Raw genomic sequence first — 17,205 nt, forward strand, 5'->3', positions numbered from 1 at the left:
GCAACACGGGAGCTGTGTACACCACTCCAGCAGCCAGGCAGCCATTATCAGCCCTTCAGATATGCACGCTTCACTCATCGGTCCTGCAATTTTTGCCATCCAGCAGCTGCTGTTCCAGCGAGCGCTGCAGCCGGTAGCTCTGTGCCTGAGCTCCTGGCAGCCCAACCACAGCGCCATGCCTGACGCCACCTTTGCTAGGCACGCCCCATGCCCGATCTCTGATCCCTCTTCATTCCAATCTGCTTGCTCTGCTGATTGCCTCCTGCTTGCTGCTGTGCTGCTCTCCCCCTTTTGAGCCCACAGGCTGAAGAATTCTGCATGTTCATCTCAATTGAATTCACAACTGATCAACGCAAGACTTGCTCATATCCGCACAGGAATCCAACAACCAGAACAGCTGCAACAAGGCAGTCTCGGGAGGCTGTGTCGCCCACCCTGCGAGCGAAGGACGTGGCGGTGGCGCACTCGGATGTGGTAGCGGACATCAGGAGGAAGCTGGAGGAGAGGGGGGTCTCCCTCCCTGCCAGCCATTTTGCTGATGTGGACGTGGAGCTGGCGCGCTATGCCATCACTGTGGGCCTGCTCTCTGCCCAGACTGCGGCCGACAGGTGCATTACTCTTGCTTCTTTTTGTATTTCTTGGCTGTGGTTTTGGTGAGCTAAAAAGTGAGTCAGGGAATTGGCATGCATCACATGGGCTACTTGCTTGATGACCTGGCATGCAGCTTCTTAGCCTGAAGATGGGAGTAACAAATTTGTGACACAACCTCTGTGACAGGGTGCATCTGCAGTAATATGCACCTTAATTGCTGATTAATGAGTCCCTTGCACTAACAGTGACAACCATTACAGGGCAAAGGTAGTGGAGGCAGCGGCTGCGCGCGCACAGGCCACAGCGGAGTGGCTGCTGTCGCACAGCTTCATGCCGGAGGAGCAGCTGGGCAAGTGGGCCAGTGTGGTGCGCAACCAGACTCTCTTTGGCACTGCAAAAAAGTAGAAAAGAATCCCCTCTCCCAAGCCCAAGCTGCGATGGGGCCACCGGTCTCCTCCGAGAGCTCCTGCTGATGCTCATCAGTGGCCTCATGTCCTCCTGATGTCTTCACAAGGAGCTCTCCTCAATCAAAGTGCTCCTAGCCAGCCTGTTCGATTGAGAACCTGCACGTCTTGTGTTCTTGAGCATATGAGCAAATCATCCGTCGATTTGTTTCTCGCAGGTGCACTGGTCAGATGATGATGCAGATGGGCACCCTGTGCTGGTGGTGCATCTGGAGGCGGCTCTGCAGCAGGACGCGGCCGGAGCGGCCAGCGCGGCGGAGGCCATCCTGTCCCACATGGAGGCCGCACTGCGCCGCCATTTCGATAACAACCCCAGCAGCCCTGAGCAGCTCGTTGTGGTGCTCGACTCTCGCGGCGCATCCACCCTTCAGGTGCGACAGCCAAGGGGCTGTAGATTTGGTGGGAGTAACAGAGAATGCAAGACTCAAGGCATCACGAGCGCCAGTGTAGGGGAAAGGGCTGCCTCAAACCGTAGACAGAGTGTTTTGTTGGGGATTATAGTCCCCTGGCAGTTGCGCATGGCTTGCCAAGCGTAAGGTGTTGCAATCACCGCATAAGTACAGGGCTGTTGGCTGAGAGCAAGGACCTGGTAGCTGTATTGACACATCAGCAGCATGACTCCAAGTTCTGTCATTCGATTGCGGCCGTAGGGAGTGGCTGTAGGTGCGCCATTGGCAAAGGAAGCTTGTAGCCTTGAAGGGTTCCAAAGTGGGGCGGTGAGAGACATGCCTCATGCCATGTTTGTGCGTGTGCAGTTTCGGCGGCTGGTACGCACCATCCAGAGCATCGCTGTGACGCTGAACCGGCATTACCCGGCGCGCCTGCACCGACTCTACCTAGTGAATGCACCCGTCATCGTCCACCTGCCTGTTCGGGTGAGTCTAGTGCCGTATTCTTTCTGTACAGGAGCACTGACCTGATTGCAGGTAGCATGCGTTTAGATGCCCCACTGCAATGGCCCAACTCTCACAATTGCGTTGGTTTTATTTCTGACAGCGCCTGGTCAAATTTGCGGCGTGTCATGTCCTTTGCACATCAGCAATGCACCTGAATTTATCAAGGTGGGTTCAGCATGTTGGGTGTTATGATGCTCGGTGGTCGGCAGTGCTGATGCCAAGATTCTGTGCAGGCCATCAAGGCTCTGCTGCACCCGTCCACTTCATCCAAGATCATTATTTGCGACCTTGAGGATCCGCGGCTGCCTGTAGACCTGGACTACGATTCAGCTTCTAGTATCCACCAGACAGCCGAGGCAGCACCACCGTGAGGAGAATTATATGATGTCCTTGAGGGCGCCCCAGTTGCCTTAGGAACACTCGAATACACTGGAACGACGTGTACTGATATGCTGCAAATGGAAGTCTGGATAGCCAGTCAAGGGCTAGAATAAAGATGTTTATTTTCAATATAACAGAGAACGGTGCTTAGAAAAGCGAAATCCAGGTTCGAGTTCTCACATGTGGATGTAGAGAGAATGAAGAACTCTGTAAAGAAACAAAGAAATAGCACGATGCGTGTTTTAGCCTAAATTAACAGTCTGTTTAATGTTGTGATACTACAGCTCAATTTATTGGTGTACGTTTGTAGATGCGCTGCTGTCGTTGGACAAGCACGCCGTCTCGGAACCCTGACTAACTCCGTATTCTGCGGCAGTGCCTCATGAAATTTGGACCATCGATGTTCACAAAGCAAGAAGGATACAAAAGTATCGCTGAATCACTTCTGACGCGCAATTCCTTGCAGTTGGTAACCCTGCTAACACCTCCCTTGCAGATCGAGGATGCATCAGCCTGACGTCCGATTCGCATCCTGGATCAAAAGTACATCAAAGTATGACTCCACCCGCGATTGGAAATTCGGACCAAGACGGGGCTTAAGTACTGGGGATCAACGCTGATGAGCAATCAACCGAAGAATTCACGACCCGTTACTCACCAGTCAGCCGATCGATGACGTCGAGCTGCGCTTGATGATGCGGCGGGGGCGCTCCAAGGCAACAACCTGTTCCGAAACAACAGCACTCGTTCCGTCGTCTGCCTTCCTCGCGTCGCTGCTTACTCATCTAACAGCGTTCCAAGGATCTTGAAACGACTGCAGAGCAGCGTCAGAAGGAGCAAGAGCCTAAGGCAGCTGCAGCGTTCGCTCGACAGCCCAACAGAACAGACGGCGTCCGCCGGGAAGCAGAAACAGCAAGCACACAAGGAGGCGGACAATTGTGCATGAGCAGTAGATAAGAAGCAGCCCCGAACAGGGGAATGGGACTCCGCACGAGCCTTTGGGCTCTTGGACTTCTAGCAGCAATCTCGACAGCCGTAGGTGCGGAGCATCTCCAGCAACAGACAGGGAAAGTTTGATCTAGGAAACGCCTCAATCCTGTTTGATACCACTACTTGATCCGGTAGTAGAGGCTGGGGAGCGTGAGAGGCGCGCATCAGGCAGGTCCATTAACAGTCACCGGCACATGTGCTCTCGACCGGGACGCGGCCAGAGAAAAGCGCACCGTTGTTAGCCATGGCTTGTCTTCGCGCGATCGGGAGCCAAGGAAGTTCATTGGAATCCGTTTTGGAGTCCAGCGGGCAGTGTCACAGCCTTGCAGCCTGCTTTTCGATGCGCTTCCTGCCCTAGCAACGGTCGTGCCTAGTGATCTCCCGGGCGAGGGAGCGCGTTCAGGGCGCTGCGGCCATCTTAGGCGGGGCAACAGGTGTTCTTAAGCATTGCTTAGGTCAATAGAGGGCGCGTGAGTGGATGTGGTAGCACTGCGAGACGCAGACAGCGACACTGATCACTAGTTCAACTGACATTACAGGATATATTTTCACCACTTTGTTGTTTTGCTCTTGCAAGCACTGCGGTGGGTTTTGCTACAGCTGAATTGACTTGAACCAGCAATCTCACGTCCCCTGGATGCTGTACTGCAGGAACTCAGACACAGCTCTGTGCGCCGTGCCAAACATCAGCAGATTGTGGCCCGCTTGGGGCACACACAGAGCTTCCAGATGTACTAGGCGGCCTTCCCAAGGGCCACATCCTGTCAGCGCACTACCCCACAGTCTGCCACCACCGGTCCTGCGTGCCCCTGCAAGTCCCCAGCAAGGATGGCTTCTGCAGAGCGCTCAGGGAAGCGCAGGCCAGCACCCAGCACAAAACCCACCTTGAGCAGCAGCAGCAGCCAGCCTTCTCTCTGAGCGGCTTTGCGCAGAAGCTCTACCGGCCGGTCGCCGGTCACCTCTCCAGCAAGTCACAGCAGAAGACCGTCCCCCGCAGGCAGCTGTCAGACAGGCAGCAGCGCGTGTTCTACGCCCCGGCCCCGGCCCCGGCCTACTACAGCCAGCAGCAGCAGGGCGCCAGCGCGCAGCCACAGGGCGCAGTCAGCTCTCGGGCCGGCACCAGCGGCTCGGCCAGCGGCGCGGCCGGCCTCGTCGGAGGCGGCCAGCTGTCGCAGAACGTGGCCGGAAACGGCGCTCGATTCGGCTCGCAGGGGTACCAGCAGTACAACCCCGCCTCGCCCCAGCGGCTGAGCTCGCAGGAGGCCACCCAAACTGCCGCCAACCCCTCCCTGGTCGACGCCGACGCCAGCGCTGACGTGGCATCCAACGCCCAGCAGCAGCTGAGGACCGCCCCCGCCGCCCCGGCCGCCGCCACAAGGTGCGCGCCCCTAGCAACTCACCGATCAAAGTTCCTTCCTGCTTGGCTGCAATCACATGGTTGTGTTGTTTCGTTCACAGCGTCATGCACTTAATCTGCTGGAGGAGTTCTTGTGGGTATGACATGTGGCACAGCTTTGCTGAGCAATATGATGGCTGCTGTGCAGGCCCGGCAACCCCTTCGGCCCTGGCCAGAACCAGACGCAGGCATCCCCGCCCAAGTCCACCCAGGCGCAAGGTACATCTCTCTGCAGCTGTTTCAACTGCTTTCTTCCTGTATTTCTTGTCCTGCGGTGTCCAAGCGAGGAAAAATGGCCTACAGTTCTCAGATCAAAGGATGACCTGCTTCATGGCCCGCAGGTAATGGAAGCCCCAGCCCCAGTGGCAACAGCGGCAAGTCCGCCACCGGCACTGTCTCTAACGCAGCGTCCGGACAGCAGCAGCAGCAGGGCGTTGTGACCTCCACAGGGAACACCCCCGCAGCCCAGCAGCAGCAGCAGCAGCAGCCGGCAGGCGGCTACACCGCGCCCAATGGCGGCAACCCCACAGCAGCCAGCGGCTTCATTCCAGGCGCAGCCTCTGGCAGCAGCACCAACTCGGGCAGCGCCCCTGTCAACGCCGCCAGCACAAACGCTGGCAGCGGCCGCGGAGGCAGCAGCATGGCGGCTCCGCCGCTTCCGCCGCCCCCAACAAACTACACCGAGACGGTGAACAACCAGGCTGGCGTGGCCGACCTCGGCGCGGCCGGCGGCGCCACCGGCGGCCAGCTGATCGATGTTGGCTACGGCGGCGGCGGTGCTGGCGGCGGCGGCAGCGGTGCTACCACCGCCACCACCGCCACCACCGGTGGATCCCCCGGGTTCCCCGGTGCGGCCGGCACGCCCGCAAACGCAGGCACCTCTGGATCCACCTCCCCCAACGCAGGGAACGCTGCGACTGGATCCACAGGAAGCACGCCGTCAAACAGCGGCACCCCTGCCACCGGAGCCGCCGGCGGGACTAACCTAGGTGGGCGTTGCTTTCGCTTTCTCACCCTCGCGCCGATTGCCTGTGAGATGCATGCTCTGACATCTGTGACTAGGTGCTTGAGTGTTATTCGTGTGCCTTTCTTGGCTTTGGAAGGGTGATCTGACAAGGCTGCTGTGCTGCAGGTACCTCAAAGGAGGCCACCAACTCTGGTGTGGCCAGCGGAAGCAGCAACCCCACCGCTGCGGCAACCATCAGCGTTCCAGGCCCAGGCCAGGCAAACACCCTCAGCGGTGGAGGTCCGACTGCTGCTCAGGGCAGCCTCCCTGCAGGTGCTGCCCCTCTCTACTCCGCTGCAGTGCTGGCCCCTGAGAGCACAGAGCATTTGCAAGAGAAGCCCTTATTGCTTGCCCTGGTAACTTTCAGTTGAGTTGCCGAGCCTTGATTGGTGCTTGAAAGGAAACATCGTTGAGTCAATGCTAATGCGCTTTTGAATGTGCACAGGTGCGACTTCAGGCGCTGCTGGCACACCCGCTGCATCCACCCAGGGATCCGCCTCAGGCACACCTTCTGGCGCGACTCCGGGTGCAACCACTTCCACACCCGCCGCCCCTGTCACAGGCGCTGCCACCACTGCTGGTGCGATTCTAACACTCTTATGCATCACCCTTGCGCTATAAGCAGCACCTGAGTCCATCAGAGGATGTGCTGCAAGGTGCAGCTGGCAAGACTCGCTCAAGTCTGTCTGGAGCAAGATGGACTTGGCTGACTGATGTGGTCATTTCAATCTGCAGGCGCCCCCGGAGCCAACACCTTTGTCCTTCCTCCAGGCGCAGTCTTCACGCCTGGTGAGCCTGCAGCCCTACAGCCAATTTCTCCCTGTTTGCTATTCTCTGCATCCATCCTGAGAGCTTTTTGCATGACCTGTGGCTTGGGACTGCATTCATCTGCATCTGTCCTCAGTACTCTGTGCATGAGCTGTCGCAGTGGGCGTGTTCTGCTTTTGAGTATTTTCAGGGGCTCATTTTATGTCTGCCCGCGCTGTGCATGAGCTGTCGAATTGGCTCTGCTGTGCATAATCCAGTGGCTCATTTTCTGGTCTGCATGCGCAGGTGTGAACGGTGCTCCTCCCAGTGTCACCCTCCCGGGCGGCAGCAACAACGGCAACGGAAATGGCAATGCCAACACAGGGTCCACCAACGGCAATGTGAACGGCAACGCCAACACAAACTCTGGCAACGGCAACGTCAATGGAAACGTCAACACCGGCTCTGGCTCTGGCAATGTCAATGGCAATGCCAACACCAACACCCCTGTTAATGCCCCTGACGGTGCGTATCTGCCTGTCTTCTCCCTTGTACTTGCCCCTGAAGATTGCCCTTATAATACCTGCTGTTCTCTTCCGGACTGACATTCTCCTTGGGCTTCACAGTCTTGGCAATTCCAGTGCTGCCCTTCAGAGTGCCTTATCTGTTACAGTGTGGTAAGATTGTCAAAATCTCTGCAACATATGCTGACGGGCTATACATCTGCGCGTGCAGGCAGCAGCTTGGTCCCCTCAGAGGACCCCACAGCCCCCGAGGGAGTGGCCACGGGCGACAGCACAACCAGTGTTATCAGCAACGCCCCGGTGATACCGAGTGGCGGAAGCGGCAATGGCAATGTCGGCGGCGGCAATGGCAACTACAACGGCAACTTCAACCTCGGGTCCGGCAACGGCAATGTCAATGGCAACGCCAACACTGGCAGCAGCAACGGCAACACAAACGGCAATGCCAACACCGGCAGTGGTAATGGAAATACAAACGGCAATGGCAACCAGGGCGGTGTCCCGGTGACCTTTGCCGCCCCCGGCACGCCAAATGGCCCCCCTGCCGCGACCACCCCACCCGCTGACGCTGGCACCAACCCTGCAACCGGCGCCACCCCCGGCACTCCAGGTAGCCTTCCCTATTGATCCCCAGCCTTTCAACCCTGCATCACTCGAATTTCACGGCCTTCCAGAGCATGATGCCTTCTGTAGATCTTGTTTAAGCAGGCCACAAGTGTATGCGTAGCAGCAAGCAAGTGCTGACCAACGCACGGCTTATCTTGCAGGTGCAGACGGCCTCACAGCCACGCCCGGAGCGGCAGACGTGGTGCCCAACAACGCGACAGACGTCAACGGCGGCGGTGCCGGCCCAGCCGGCGGCGGCGGCCTGATCCAGGTCGGCGGCCTCGGCGTCGGAGGCGGCGGCGGCGGCGGTGGCGGCAGCAGCGGCGGCAGCAGCAACAGCGGTGCCGGGGGGGTATTCCCCGGCAGCGGCGGGACGACTACTACCACTACGGGCTCCAGCAGCGGGGGGTCCTCCGGCAGCGGGGGGGCCGGTACCGGCAACGCCGGCACCGGTGGGGCGTCCACCCCCACTACCCCCAGCACCCCCTCCACCCCCAGCACCCCCGGCAGCGGCAGCGGCGGCGGAATCTCCACAGGTGGTGGCGACACATTTGGCAACCAGGCCGGCCAGAACCAGCAGAATCAGAACCTGGGCAACTACAATGACAAGTACGGCGGCGGCCCAACAGTCGCATCTGGCGCGCTCACAGCTGAGGCGCCCAGCGGAGCCATCAATTCCGTCGGCTTTGGCAGCACCAACCCCAGCACAACCGCCGCCACCACAGGGGCGGCCGCAACAAACACAGCTGGTGAGCAACAGCTCCTTTTCTAAGTGCTTATTAGTCACCTAATTACACCTTGCACCCTGCACTAACAATTGCAGTGCCCTGCGATGAAGACATGCCAGTTGCCACGCAACTCCCCTGCCCCATTCCGGCCTGCAGAGGTGTTTACAAACAAGCGAGTGTTCTGTGATCAATATGCTGACGAGGGTGTGTGTGATGCGCAGCGGTGAACACATTGCAGTACAGCAACGGCTATGTGAGCTTCAAGGCGCAGCCAGACAATGTCATCCCCCACACCCACAACGCTGCTCAGTGCGCGCAGCTCTGCAATCGCGACTCCAGCTGCGTCGCCTGGACGCGTGTTGCCGGTGCGCATTCGCTGAGCCCCTTCGCAGACTCAAACTTGAATTCAAATCTATGCTTGGAAGCTTGAACTCGCATGCTGCGCCAGCCCTGCCTCATGCATTGAGCTGGGAAACATTGATCCTGCATTCTCAACATTCCAGTGTTTGTGCAATGGCATCTTGTGTAGCTGCGAGCAAGGGTGCTGAGAGCGTATCATCAATGCTGTGCAGGCGGGTCCAAGGACGTGCAGAACTGCTACCTGAAGAACAGCCTGACGGCTGACACGCCCAGCAGCAGCCAAGGCTCCACGATACTGAGCCAGGCGACGGGACAGGTGGCATACCAGCAGCCCACCACCTCCAACCGCCAGATACTCGAGTCAGGGACTAAGGATGCCAAGGCGCTGCCGGCATCACTCTATGGATGCCCGTACCCGGCAAGCTCAGGGGGAGAGTGCAAGCCTCCTCCCTCCTGCAACTGCTACCAGGGAGCATGCTACGGATCATGTTAATCCCCCGGGGGTTCCAGGCGCCGGTGACCCCCAGAGTATGGAAATTCTGGTGGCTTTCTTTTTAGTAGTCCCTTTTGCAGTAGTGTGAACACGCGCCGAGTCTCCGGCGCCCCGGGGGGCCCGATGAGTCAGCAGCAGCCAGACATGTGGTTAGTCACCGAAGGCAATTGCTTGCCAGCTGGTGTGCTGCGCTGAGATTTTGTCACTCTGGCACCCCGGCGTTCGTCGATTTGGCCTTCCATTGTTCTACCAAAAGTATATCGATTTGCCCCTTCCCGCTGTTGCAGCACCACTGCACATCGCAGTGTCACCTCCCTTCCAAAGGGGTTGGCTGTTTGGCCCAATAATTTGATGATGGGATGTTTGAGGGGTGCCGCGGTCGTGAAGGCATTGTGGCATGTTTGCTTTTAGAACAGCACCTTTTTGGGAATGCACGATGCCTTCATGCCCCGCCTGATTTGGCACGGTGCGGCAGGCAATCACTGATTGCTCTCTGCAGCATGGGTCGTGTCAACAGGAAACCTCGACACCTGGAGGGGAATAAGAAGCAGCGACACTAGTCGGTCTGAAGAGAGTTTATTGACGGTCTTGAACGGCAGCAAGTGGTTTGGTTGCACTGAAACCTGCTGTAGCATGTGCAGGCCTAAAGTGCCCCCCCATTATTTTTACGTGGGTGAGATTAGGAAATGCTCATCTGCCTTCTGCGAGCAAGTGCACGCTGACTCATCAGTGCAATGCTGCGGGTGTTGAGCATCTCACACCATTTGCAATAGAGCGCTCTCCACAGCAGGTTTCTGCAGAAAATCTCAGCGTCTGGGCAAAATTGCCCAGATGCTGAACAAGATGAAGGGGTAGCTGAGCATATGTACTGGAGCGGGACATAGCTTGTTTATTATTTAGGGGAATCGTGCATATGAGACCCAGCAGAAATTGATTTGTAACAAATACCACCAGACCATCCAGGCAATATTGACATGCTCCTGCTCCTGCACATTATATCACTCAAGCTGTCTTTTTTTGCAATGCAATCAATAATTTCACTCTATCATGCGCATGCGGTGGCCATGAACTCCATGGAACTCGATTGAAAACACTTCTCCTTGCAAGGGCCTCCGAGGTGAGTCACCTGATCTGACCTCTTCCATGCATGCAGAAAAAAAAGGTGTGCAATCAAGAAAAGCAGCTGCACCCTTAACATTTTCTCAATCTTTCTCAAGCGGTCTCTTGCTAAGGAAGGAAAGTAGGAGAGCATTCAGTCAGTCAGTCGGTTACATCAGATGATCTATTCCAGCCACCGTCTGACTCTGATCGTCAGAGTCAGCGCCCAGCATCACATCCAAACATTCTGACACAAATTTGGTAACCCCAATCAAGTCAGCCTGCTAGGAGAACTGCAACATAGTAGGATACTGAAAAAGAGCATTGCATGTAATGGATGATGCCTAGGCCTGGACAGCTTCTCATCCCTGAGCAGCTTCCTCTGCATCATGGATGACGCAACAAAGGATGAGCTCAGCCCTTTCGCAACATAAACTTCAGCTCACTCGCTTCTTGCATCAACTACTTACTGCATCTTACTGTCTTAAAGAAAAACTCGTAAGGCTACAGTGCCAACGCACATTCATCGCACGCTTGTAAAGTCTGCGAGACGAGGTTACGATGCTCGACTTCGAGTCTGCCCCAAGTTGGGCCTCGGCGTGCCTATGGATCCTCGGTCTTCTTACATTCTCGGTTAGTCTTTCGATCACACGCTAGCCATTTGATCGACACTGCATGCCGCTTGCACTTATGCCGTTGCATGCCGTGCTGGATCGAATATCTTGCAGGAAACCTGCGTGCTTTTTGGCGTGTGGCGGGTTTTATGTCACGACTTGTCATTTAATAGAAGTCTCTATAGAGCCGAGGATGGTTGAGCAGATTTGCTTTAATCTGTTTTTTCGTTCACGGTGACCTTGTCACACAGGTGTTCCTCTACGGTTGGCACCCCGTGGCATGGTGGAGACTAAGGAGAATTCCTGGTGAGTGTTTCGTCCCATGTATCAATCGTGATGAGCAATGGACACTGTGAGCAAGCATAGAGCCCGTTCCCATCCTCTTGAGCCAGACGTCACCTTTGCCTTGGTTGTTCAGGACCCAGAGGGAGATGGATGTTGGGGAATCTACCAGAAATCATCCCATCGGCAAGTGCCTTCCTTGTTTACTTGCTTTGATCAAGCACTTGCTCGACATGTCACATTCAGGCATATACTGCTCCCAGTCTATTCTCTGGAAGCGCAGCTGCTTCAATAGTGTGATCTCTTTACTTTCCACAGGGTCTTCATGAGGTTTATTCGAAATGGGGCAAGGAATATGGGAAAGTGTTCAAGGTGACATGCTGGCCCCCAGTCTCAGAACAAATACAACAGCTGCCGCAGTGAAGCGTTCGTGGCACTGTAGTTTGTGCAACAATCATAAGCACTGTTCAAGCAAGCTTCAAAAAGCTGGTGATCTGACATTGCCTGTTTGCATGGTCCAGTATTTCGCCGGCGCGCAGCCTGTGGTGGTGATCAATGATGCTGAGATGGCCAGGTAAGGTCAAATCTGTGCTCCTTTCATGCCCCTTGAGCACTTGACAAAACGATGCTGACCTCGACTGCAATATTGCTGTGTGGACGATCTGCCATTTGCAGCTGACTAACAGCGCTTGGACCTTGTGAAATAAGTGGAGCTCATTTTACCTGCAGGCTTGTGAGCCTGAGGCTGTCTACAAGGCCTCAAGCAAGGAATCCAGCCACGCTGATGCCACCCAAGGAGGCTGCTTTCCAGAAAAATGGGCTCTTCAGCACAAATGAGTGAGTTCCTCACAGCTAGCTGAACCTCCATTTGAATGCGATGCGCTTTACGGCCCCTTATGACATGGTCATTCAATCTGCTGTACTTTGAAACCTTGCTGACAGCTGGGGTTGTGCAATTTGCAGCAAGGACTATCATCGGAGCATGAAGCACGCGTGGCTGCCAGTCTTCAACAGTGCCAGGTATACAGAAGCCTGATTAGATCAACGAAAGGATTAAACTTTCCAGATTTCATAGGTGCTGCTTTTGTATCCGTCAAAAATTGACGTGCAAGCATCGTTGTTCATGTGCAGTCTGGAGATCTCCTCTAAGGAGATGAACATTGGAGCAGAGCGTCTGGCGGCGACCCTGGCCAAGTTTGCCAAGCAGGGAAAAGAGGTCAACATCTGGAGGCAATTCGGTGATGACCCTGCTCGTCTCTCCTCTATCTTGTGGCATCAGGAAGACATTTGTGACAAGCTTTGCTGGCCATGCTGTGCAAGAAGTTACACTTTGTGATTTTGTTTCTGCCTCTGATGGTCTTTTGCTGGTTGGTACAGGCTACATGACAATGGATGTGGTGGGAACAACTGCATTTGGGTAAGCACAGCTTTCTCTTCCGTAATAGTGAAGGGGTCGTGCCCTGCAAATCGCCATGGCTGATTCTCTGGTGTGCATTGGCTCATCTTGAGATTTTTACGTTGAGGACTTCAGGCCGTAAGAGCAGGAAACAATCACATCACTAGGAGAATTGTTGCTGTTGGCTGCAGGGTGGAGCTGCGAACACAGGAGGGTGAGAAGGGTCTAAATTCTGAGGAGGCGGAGCGACTGGTGTGGGCCGCGCAGTCCATCTTTGCAACAAGCTGTGAGCCCCCACATTTTCCCTTTTCTTGACCATCGCTGCATTGCTCTTCCTGCTGGGTGTTAATTTCTTTGCATGGATCTCACTTGCGGTGAATAGGGGACCATTCAGCCTTGTTCCTTTCAGTGAGCTCGGCCCTTTACCATGGAGTTCATCACCTCCTCTGTCAGCATGAAGCATTGCACTTGTGAAGAGCAGCAAAGCAAAGCAAGGTGAAGTGCAGCGATGAAACCTGTTGTTGATGACTGGTGCATGTGCTGCAGCTGTGAAGGCGTCGATCTACACGCAGCCAGGAGCCATCATGCCCTTTTTGGACCCCTTGATGAGAGTGCTGGCGCGTCATTTCCCCGACGCCGGCCTCAAAACCGTGAGCCTTCCTGCTAAGTCCGGTCGAAACATGTTCTCCAGAAAGCTTCTCAAATTTAGGCCTCTGGCAATGGCATGCCTCGAGCCCCTGCTTGTCATGCATTTGACGCCTGCTGCTTGGAAGCCTGTGCCGTTCTTTTCATCTTGGCAAGATGACACAGATCAGTTGTGTCTGGGAAATTCTGAGATCCAGTGATCTCCAGAGACACAACTGCCATAAGAATGCTGTTCATGAGCTCAACGAGTGCCACAATGTGGTGCAGGCGATAAAGGCACGACACATTCTGCGCGACACGGTGGCGGATCTTGTCAGGGAGACACGGCAGCGTGAGGCAGCAGGTGCGACAAGTTCTCAAACGCTTTCCTCCATCTTGACCCCTCCTCACACACTGCCAATTACACGATCCTGACACCCCATGGAAATTGGTGCCTGAGCACGGACATGCGCAGTGTTTCTGCTCTGTTTTCTGAGTCCCATCCCTTCAATTCCATCAGGGCAATGCATGGTGCCTGCTCGCCCCTCCCTTTGTTCGCAAGCCATGTGTGATAGCGCCCATGCCTGCGTAGAAGCTTCCTTCATGCTGCAGTTCTGAGACCATGCGACTCTCTGTGCCAGGTGCAACCGCCGCTGCAAAAATCACGGCGGAGCCGGGGGCGGCGCCGGCGGCGGGAGAGGCGCGGAAGAAGGCGAGGGGTGTGCAGCCGGGCTCCTTCCTCAACCTCATGATCAACAGCAAGCACGAGAGCAGCGGCCGCGCCGTGACTAACGATGAGGCCACCGCGCAGGCCTTCACCTTCCTCCTGGCAGGCTACGAGACCACGGTGAGGATTCTGCCCTCCTCTGAACTCCATCCTTCTGCCCAGCTTGTGCAGTATTCTCAAATACACATGCATGGTACCTGCTCTCATTTGAAAATTTTTGTTTGACTGGGATTCTGGGTGACACAACTTGATGTGGAGCAGCAGGGTTGCTCCTGAATTGGAAGAGCAAGTGCATGTGAAGGTCTTAGTACAGTCTCACGTCGTGTGATCATGGGTGCAGGCGTCTGCGCTGGCATTCACCATCTACACACTGGCCAAGCACCCGGAGAAGACCGAAAAGCTCATACAGGTCCGCTCCAGGCAGCACCATCCACGCATACACCCCTGTCATGTACACCACAGCTTGTTGTGTCAAACCCCAGGCACACTTTGTTACAGAGAATTGCACATGCACATTGTTGCTGAGTCAGCATGGGACCCCACTTCCTGTTACCCTGCTCTCTGCACTCCTTGATATTTCCATGGGACAGAAAACCTTTACTGAGGGCTCCTGCATGCTGGGATCCACCGCATGTGTCCTGCGCAGCATCCAGTTCGCCTGGACATTGTCACTGAGAGGTACATCTGTGCTGAGAGCTTTGCATTGAACAAACTGCACCGCAGGAGATTGATAGCATTGGTAGGAGCGCTGCTATAGGACCGGCTGAATTGGCGCGCATGCCTTACCTGGACGCATGCCTGAAGGAGTCCATGCGACTGTACCCGCCCGGCCACATCACCCCGCGCCAGCCGGTCACCGAGGACTTCACAGTCAAGGGCTACATCATTCCCAAGGGCACCTGGATCCACGTGCGCATAACCTAACACCAGCTGTTCATAATTCCTCTTTAAAAACTAGATTGCTGTCTCACCAACAGTGGCACCGGACAATGCCCATCGGAGGAGCTCCCCCGCAATCGCCGACATCAAATCTTCGGGCTTTGTCCCCATTTGGCCCTGCATTGCAAGGCAATGCACACTTCACATCATGTGTCGCCTTCATGTGCGCTTGCGATGCCAGGGAGTACTGAAGACTACCAAAGGGGGTAGCAATTACTATCCCCTGGTGATATACTATGGCGGCTCTTGCCACCTTGTCTGGCAGACAGCTGCAGACCGGGGCATCGATGTGCTTTGTCAGGGCACTGTCACTTAGCTGCATGCAGACATCAAGCATTCTAATGTGCCCGCTTTGGGCTGTTCTGGGAACTGGTATTAGCGTGACCTGTGCCTCACATTAGTGCATTGATGAATTGACGAAGAGGTGTCTGTGCAGATGCCCATCTTCAGCCTGCAGCGCAGTGAGGAGTACTATGGGCGGCCGCTGGAGTTCATCCCGGAGAGATGGGTGGAGGGAGCGCCAGAGGAGACCGCGCTCAACAGGAAGGTGCCCGGCAGCTGGATGGCCTTTGGGGAGGGCACGCGCTCGTGTGTCGGGCAGCGATTCGCCCTTCAGGAGGCCAAGATCACACTCGCTCGCCTATTCCAGAGGTGTGCATGGTTTCTTTCGTCTGGATGTTTGACTGTGCACTGCAGGAGCACAACTGTCTATATAGGACAGCAACTACATACATGCGATGTTGTGATGCAATCACTCGGTGACGAAATTTGCTGTCAGATCAAGGAGCATGCTTAAAGGATGGCGGAGCGGTGCAGTGAGGTTGAACGATAAGAGCCAAAGTGCTGGACTCAGATTGCATGTGTGCGTGCGCAGGTTCACATTCAAGCTGTCGCCAGGGCAGGAGGACGAGGCGGGGCTGCAGCTGCAGAGCTTCTTCACGCTGGGGCCCAAGGAGGGCATCTTTGTTACCCCTGTCCTGCGCACCGAGGAGTGAGAGTTTTCCATGTGGAACGCCCTGGGACACAAGCAACCCAGTGGCATGCGATTCAGAGCAAAGGAAGACCTCACTGTATAGTAGACGTAGAGTTGGGCCGGCATTCTTCTGCCACCGTGAGTTCAGATGTTCTATTCAGGTTTAATGCTGCTCTGTCGGGCAGTACAGGCATCTTGTTCTGTGGGTTCAGTAGGCTACGTAATTCACTTTGTTGCATCCTTGTGGCTATGTTGCCTTGCTGCCATGGCAGATGGCGCCAGGCGGGAAGATATGCAGGCTACAACATTCATTTACTAACGCATGTAGGCAGCTATTCAACGTTGGGATTGCTTTCACCAATGGTTCGCGGTGATGGACATGTGTTCTACAGGTCAATTGAATTGCCAGTGTACTGAAGAAGAGATTACAAGTTGTCCAGTCACACCTTCTGGCCAGATATTATGATCTGCCCAACGGACAGATGTCTGACTGTCTACTTAATAACACTCAGTGAGTGGGAGTTATTTCTAAGGGACTCGTTAACCAAGTGTTGTGAAAGACCCAGGAAGGGGTATGTGTTGTGCATCGGGATTGCAAGTTTCAATAACGTAGAATGTAAAGGTCAGCTTTCCCCTGCACTCACAAGTGGCGCATAAGAGCGCTCGCTAGCATACCTCGACAGTCTACAAGGATCGATGCATACTAAATAAGGCTCCGCTGAGAGAGGTTTGGGCACCATTATCAAAGTCATGGCACACTCAGTTGCGCACCAAATGGACTCCAAATCTCTGCTTCAGAGAATGCCTGTCTTGATAGTATGCTTGTCACTTTGCTTGCAGCTCTGCACCTTGACCCAATTTTTTATTGCTTCATCAAACTTCAAACCAACCAGTGGCAAGTCATTTGCTGCTGCAATCGCCACGTTTGCAATGCCAAACAAAGATTGAAAAACTGTCGTGGTGAAGAGTATCCCACATAACTAACACATGCTGCTCGCTCTCTCTGCGCTGCTGTCAACACATGCTTGCCACTTGCCTCTCTGATTCTTTGCAGAGGTGGCCTGCAGAGGTGACTGCGTCGCATTTCCGAGAGGGAGTGCAACAAAGAATGCTTGAGCGGGCACCCCTTGCATGAAGCCCCAACACAATGGAATCTTATTTCCCCCAAGCCTGCAAATGAATCTGAAAAGTGAGCTGGGCGGCTCTCCTCGTGAGCCTATGTGAGAGCCTGCGCTCACGGCTCAACAGCTGCAGCAACCCCAAACAACACCTCCATACAATTCTCCCTTGACACTAATTTACCCCTTGCTTGGGTTGTTACCGCACTTTGCCACCTAGGTTCTTGACTTGTTTCTAGATTCTTGTCTCAA

At 55.2% G+C, this 17,205-nt stretch overlaps 2 protein-coding genes across 2 annotated transcripts; both read left to right on the forward strand.

Annotated features, from left to right (window-relative positions):
• Positions 1–61: 61 nt before the first annotated feature.
• COCSUDRAFT_40921 (hypothetical protein) lies at positions 62–2,322 on the forward strand (the record flags this gene model as incomplete). The annotated part of the gene is made up of 6 exons (XM_005649043.1): positions 62–133; positions 412–608; positions 837–957; positions 1,214–1,426; positions 1,811–1,930; positions 2,185–2,322. 6 exons carry the CDS (start codon positions 62–64, stop codon positions 2,320–2,322), a joined length of 861 nt encoding a protein of 286 aa, XP_005649100.1.
• Positions 2,323–11,688: 9,366 nt separating this feature from the next.
• On the forward strand, positions 11,689–17,187 carry COCSUDRAFT_65415 (cytochrome P450; the record flags this gene model as incomplete). The annotated part of the gene is made up of 12 exons (XM_005649044.1): positions 11,689–11,750; positions 12,140–12,196; positions 12,308–12,414; positions 12,554–12,593; positions 12,764–12,858; positions 13,119–13,222; positions 13,485–13,560; positions 13,838–14,043; positions 14,264–14,332; positions 14,647–14,832; positions 15,299–15,513; positions 15,737–17,187. 12 exons carry the CDS (start codon positions 11,689–11,691, stop codon positions 15,855–15,857), a joined length of 1,338 nt encoding a protein of 445 aa, XP_005649101.1. The 3' UTR covers positions 15,858–17,187.
• Between the last annotated feature and the right edge of the window lie 18 nt (positions 17,188–17,205).

Source organism: Coccomyxa subellipsoidea (assembly GCF_000258705.1).
Source record: "Coccomyxa subellipsoidea C-169, whole genome shotgun sequence".
Classification (NCBI taxonomy): domain Eukaryota; kingdom Viridiplantae; phylum Chlorophyta; class Trebouxiophyceae; family Coccomyxaceae; genus Coccomyxa; species Coccomyxa subellipsoidea.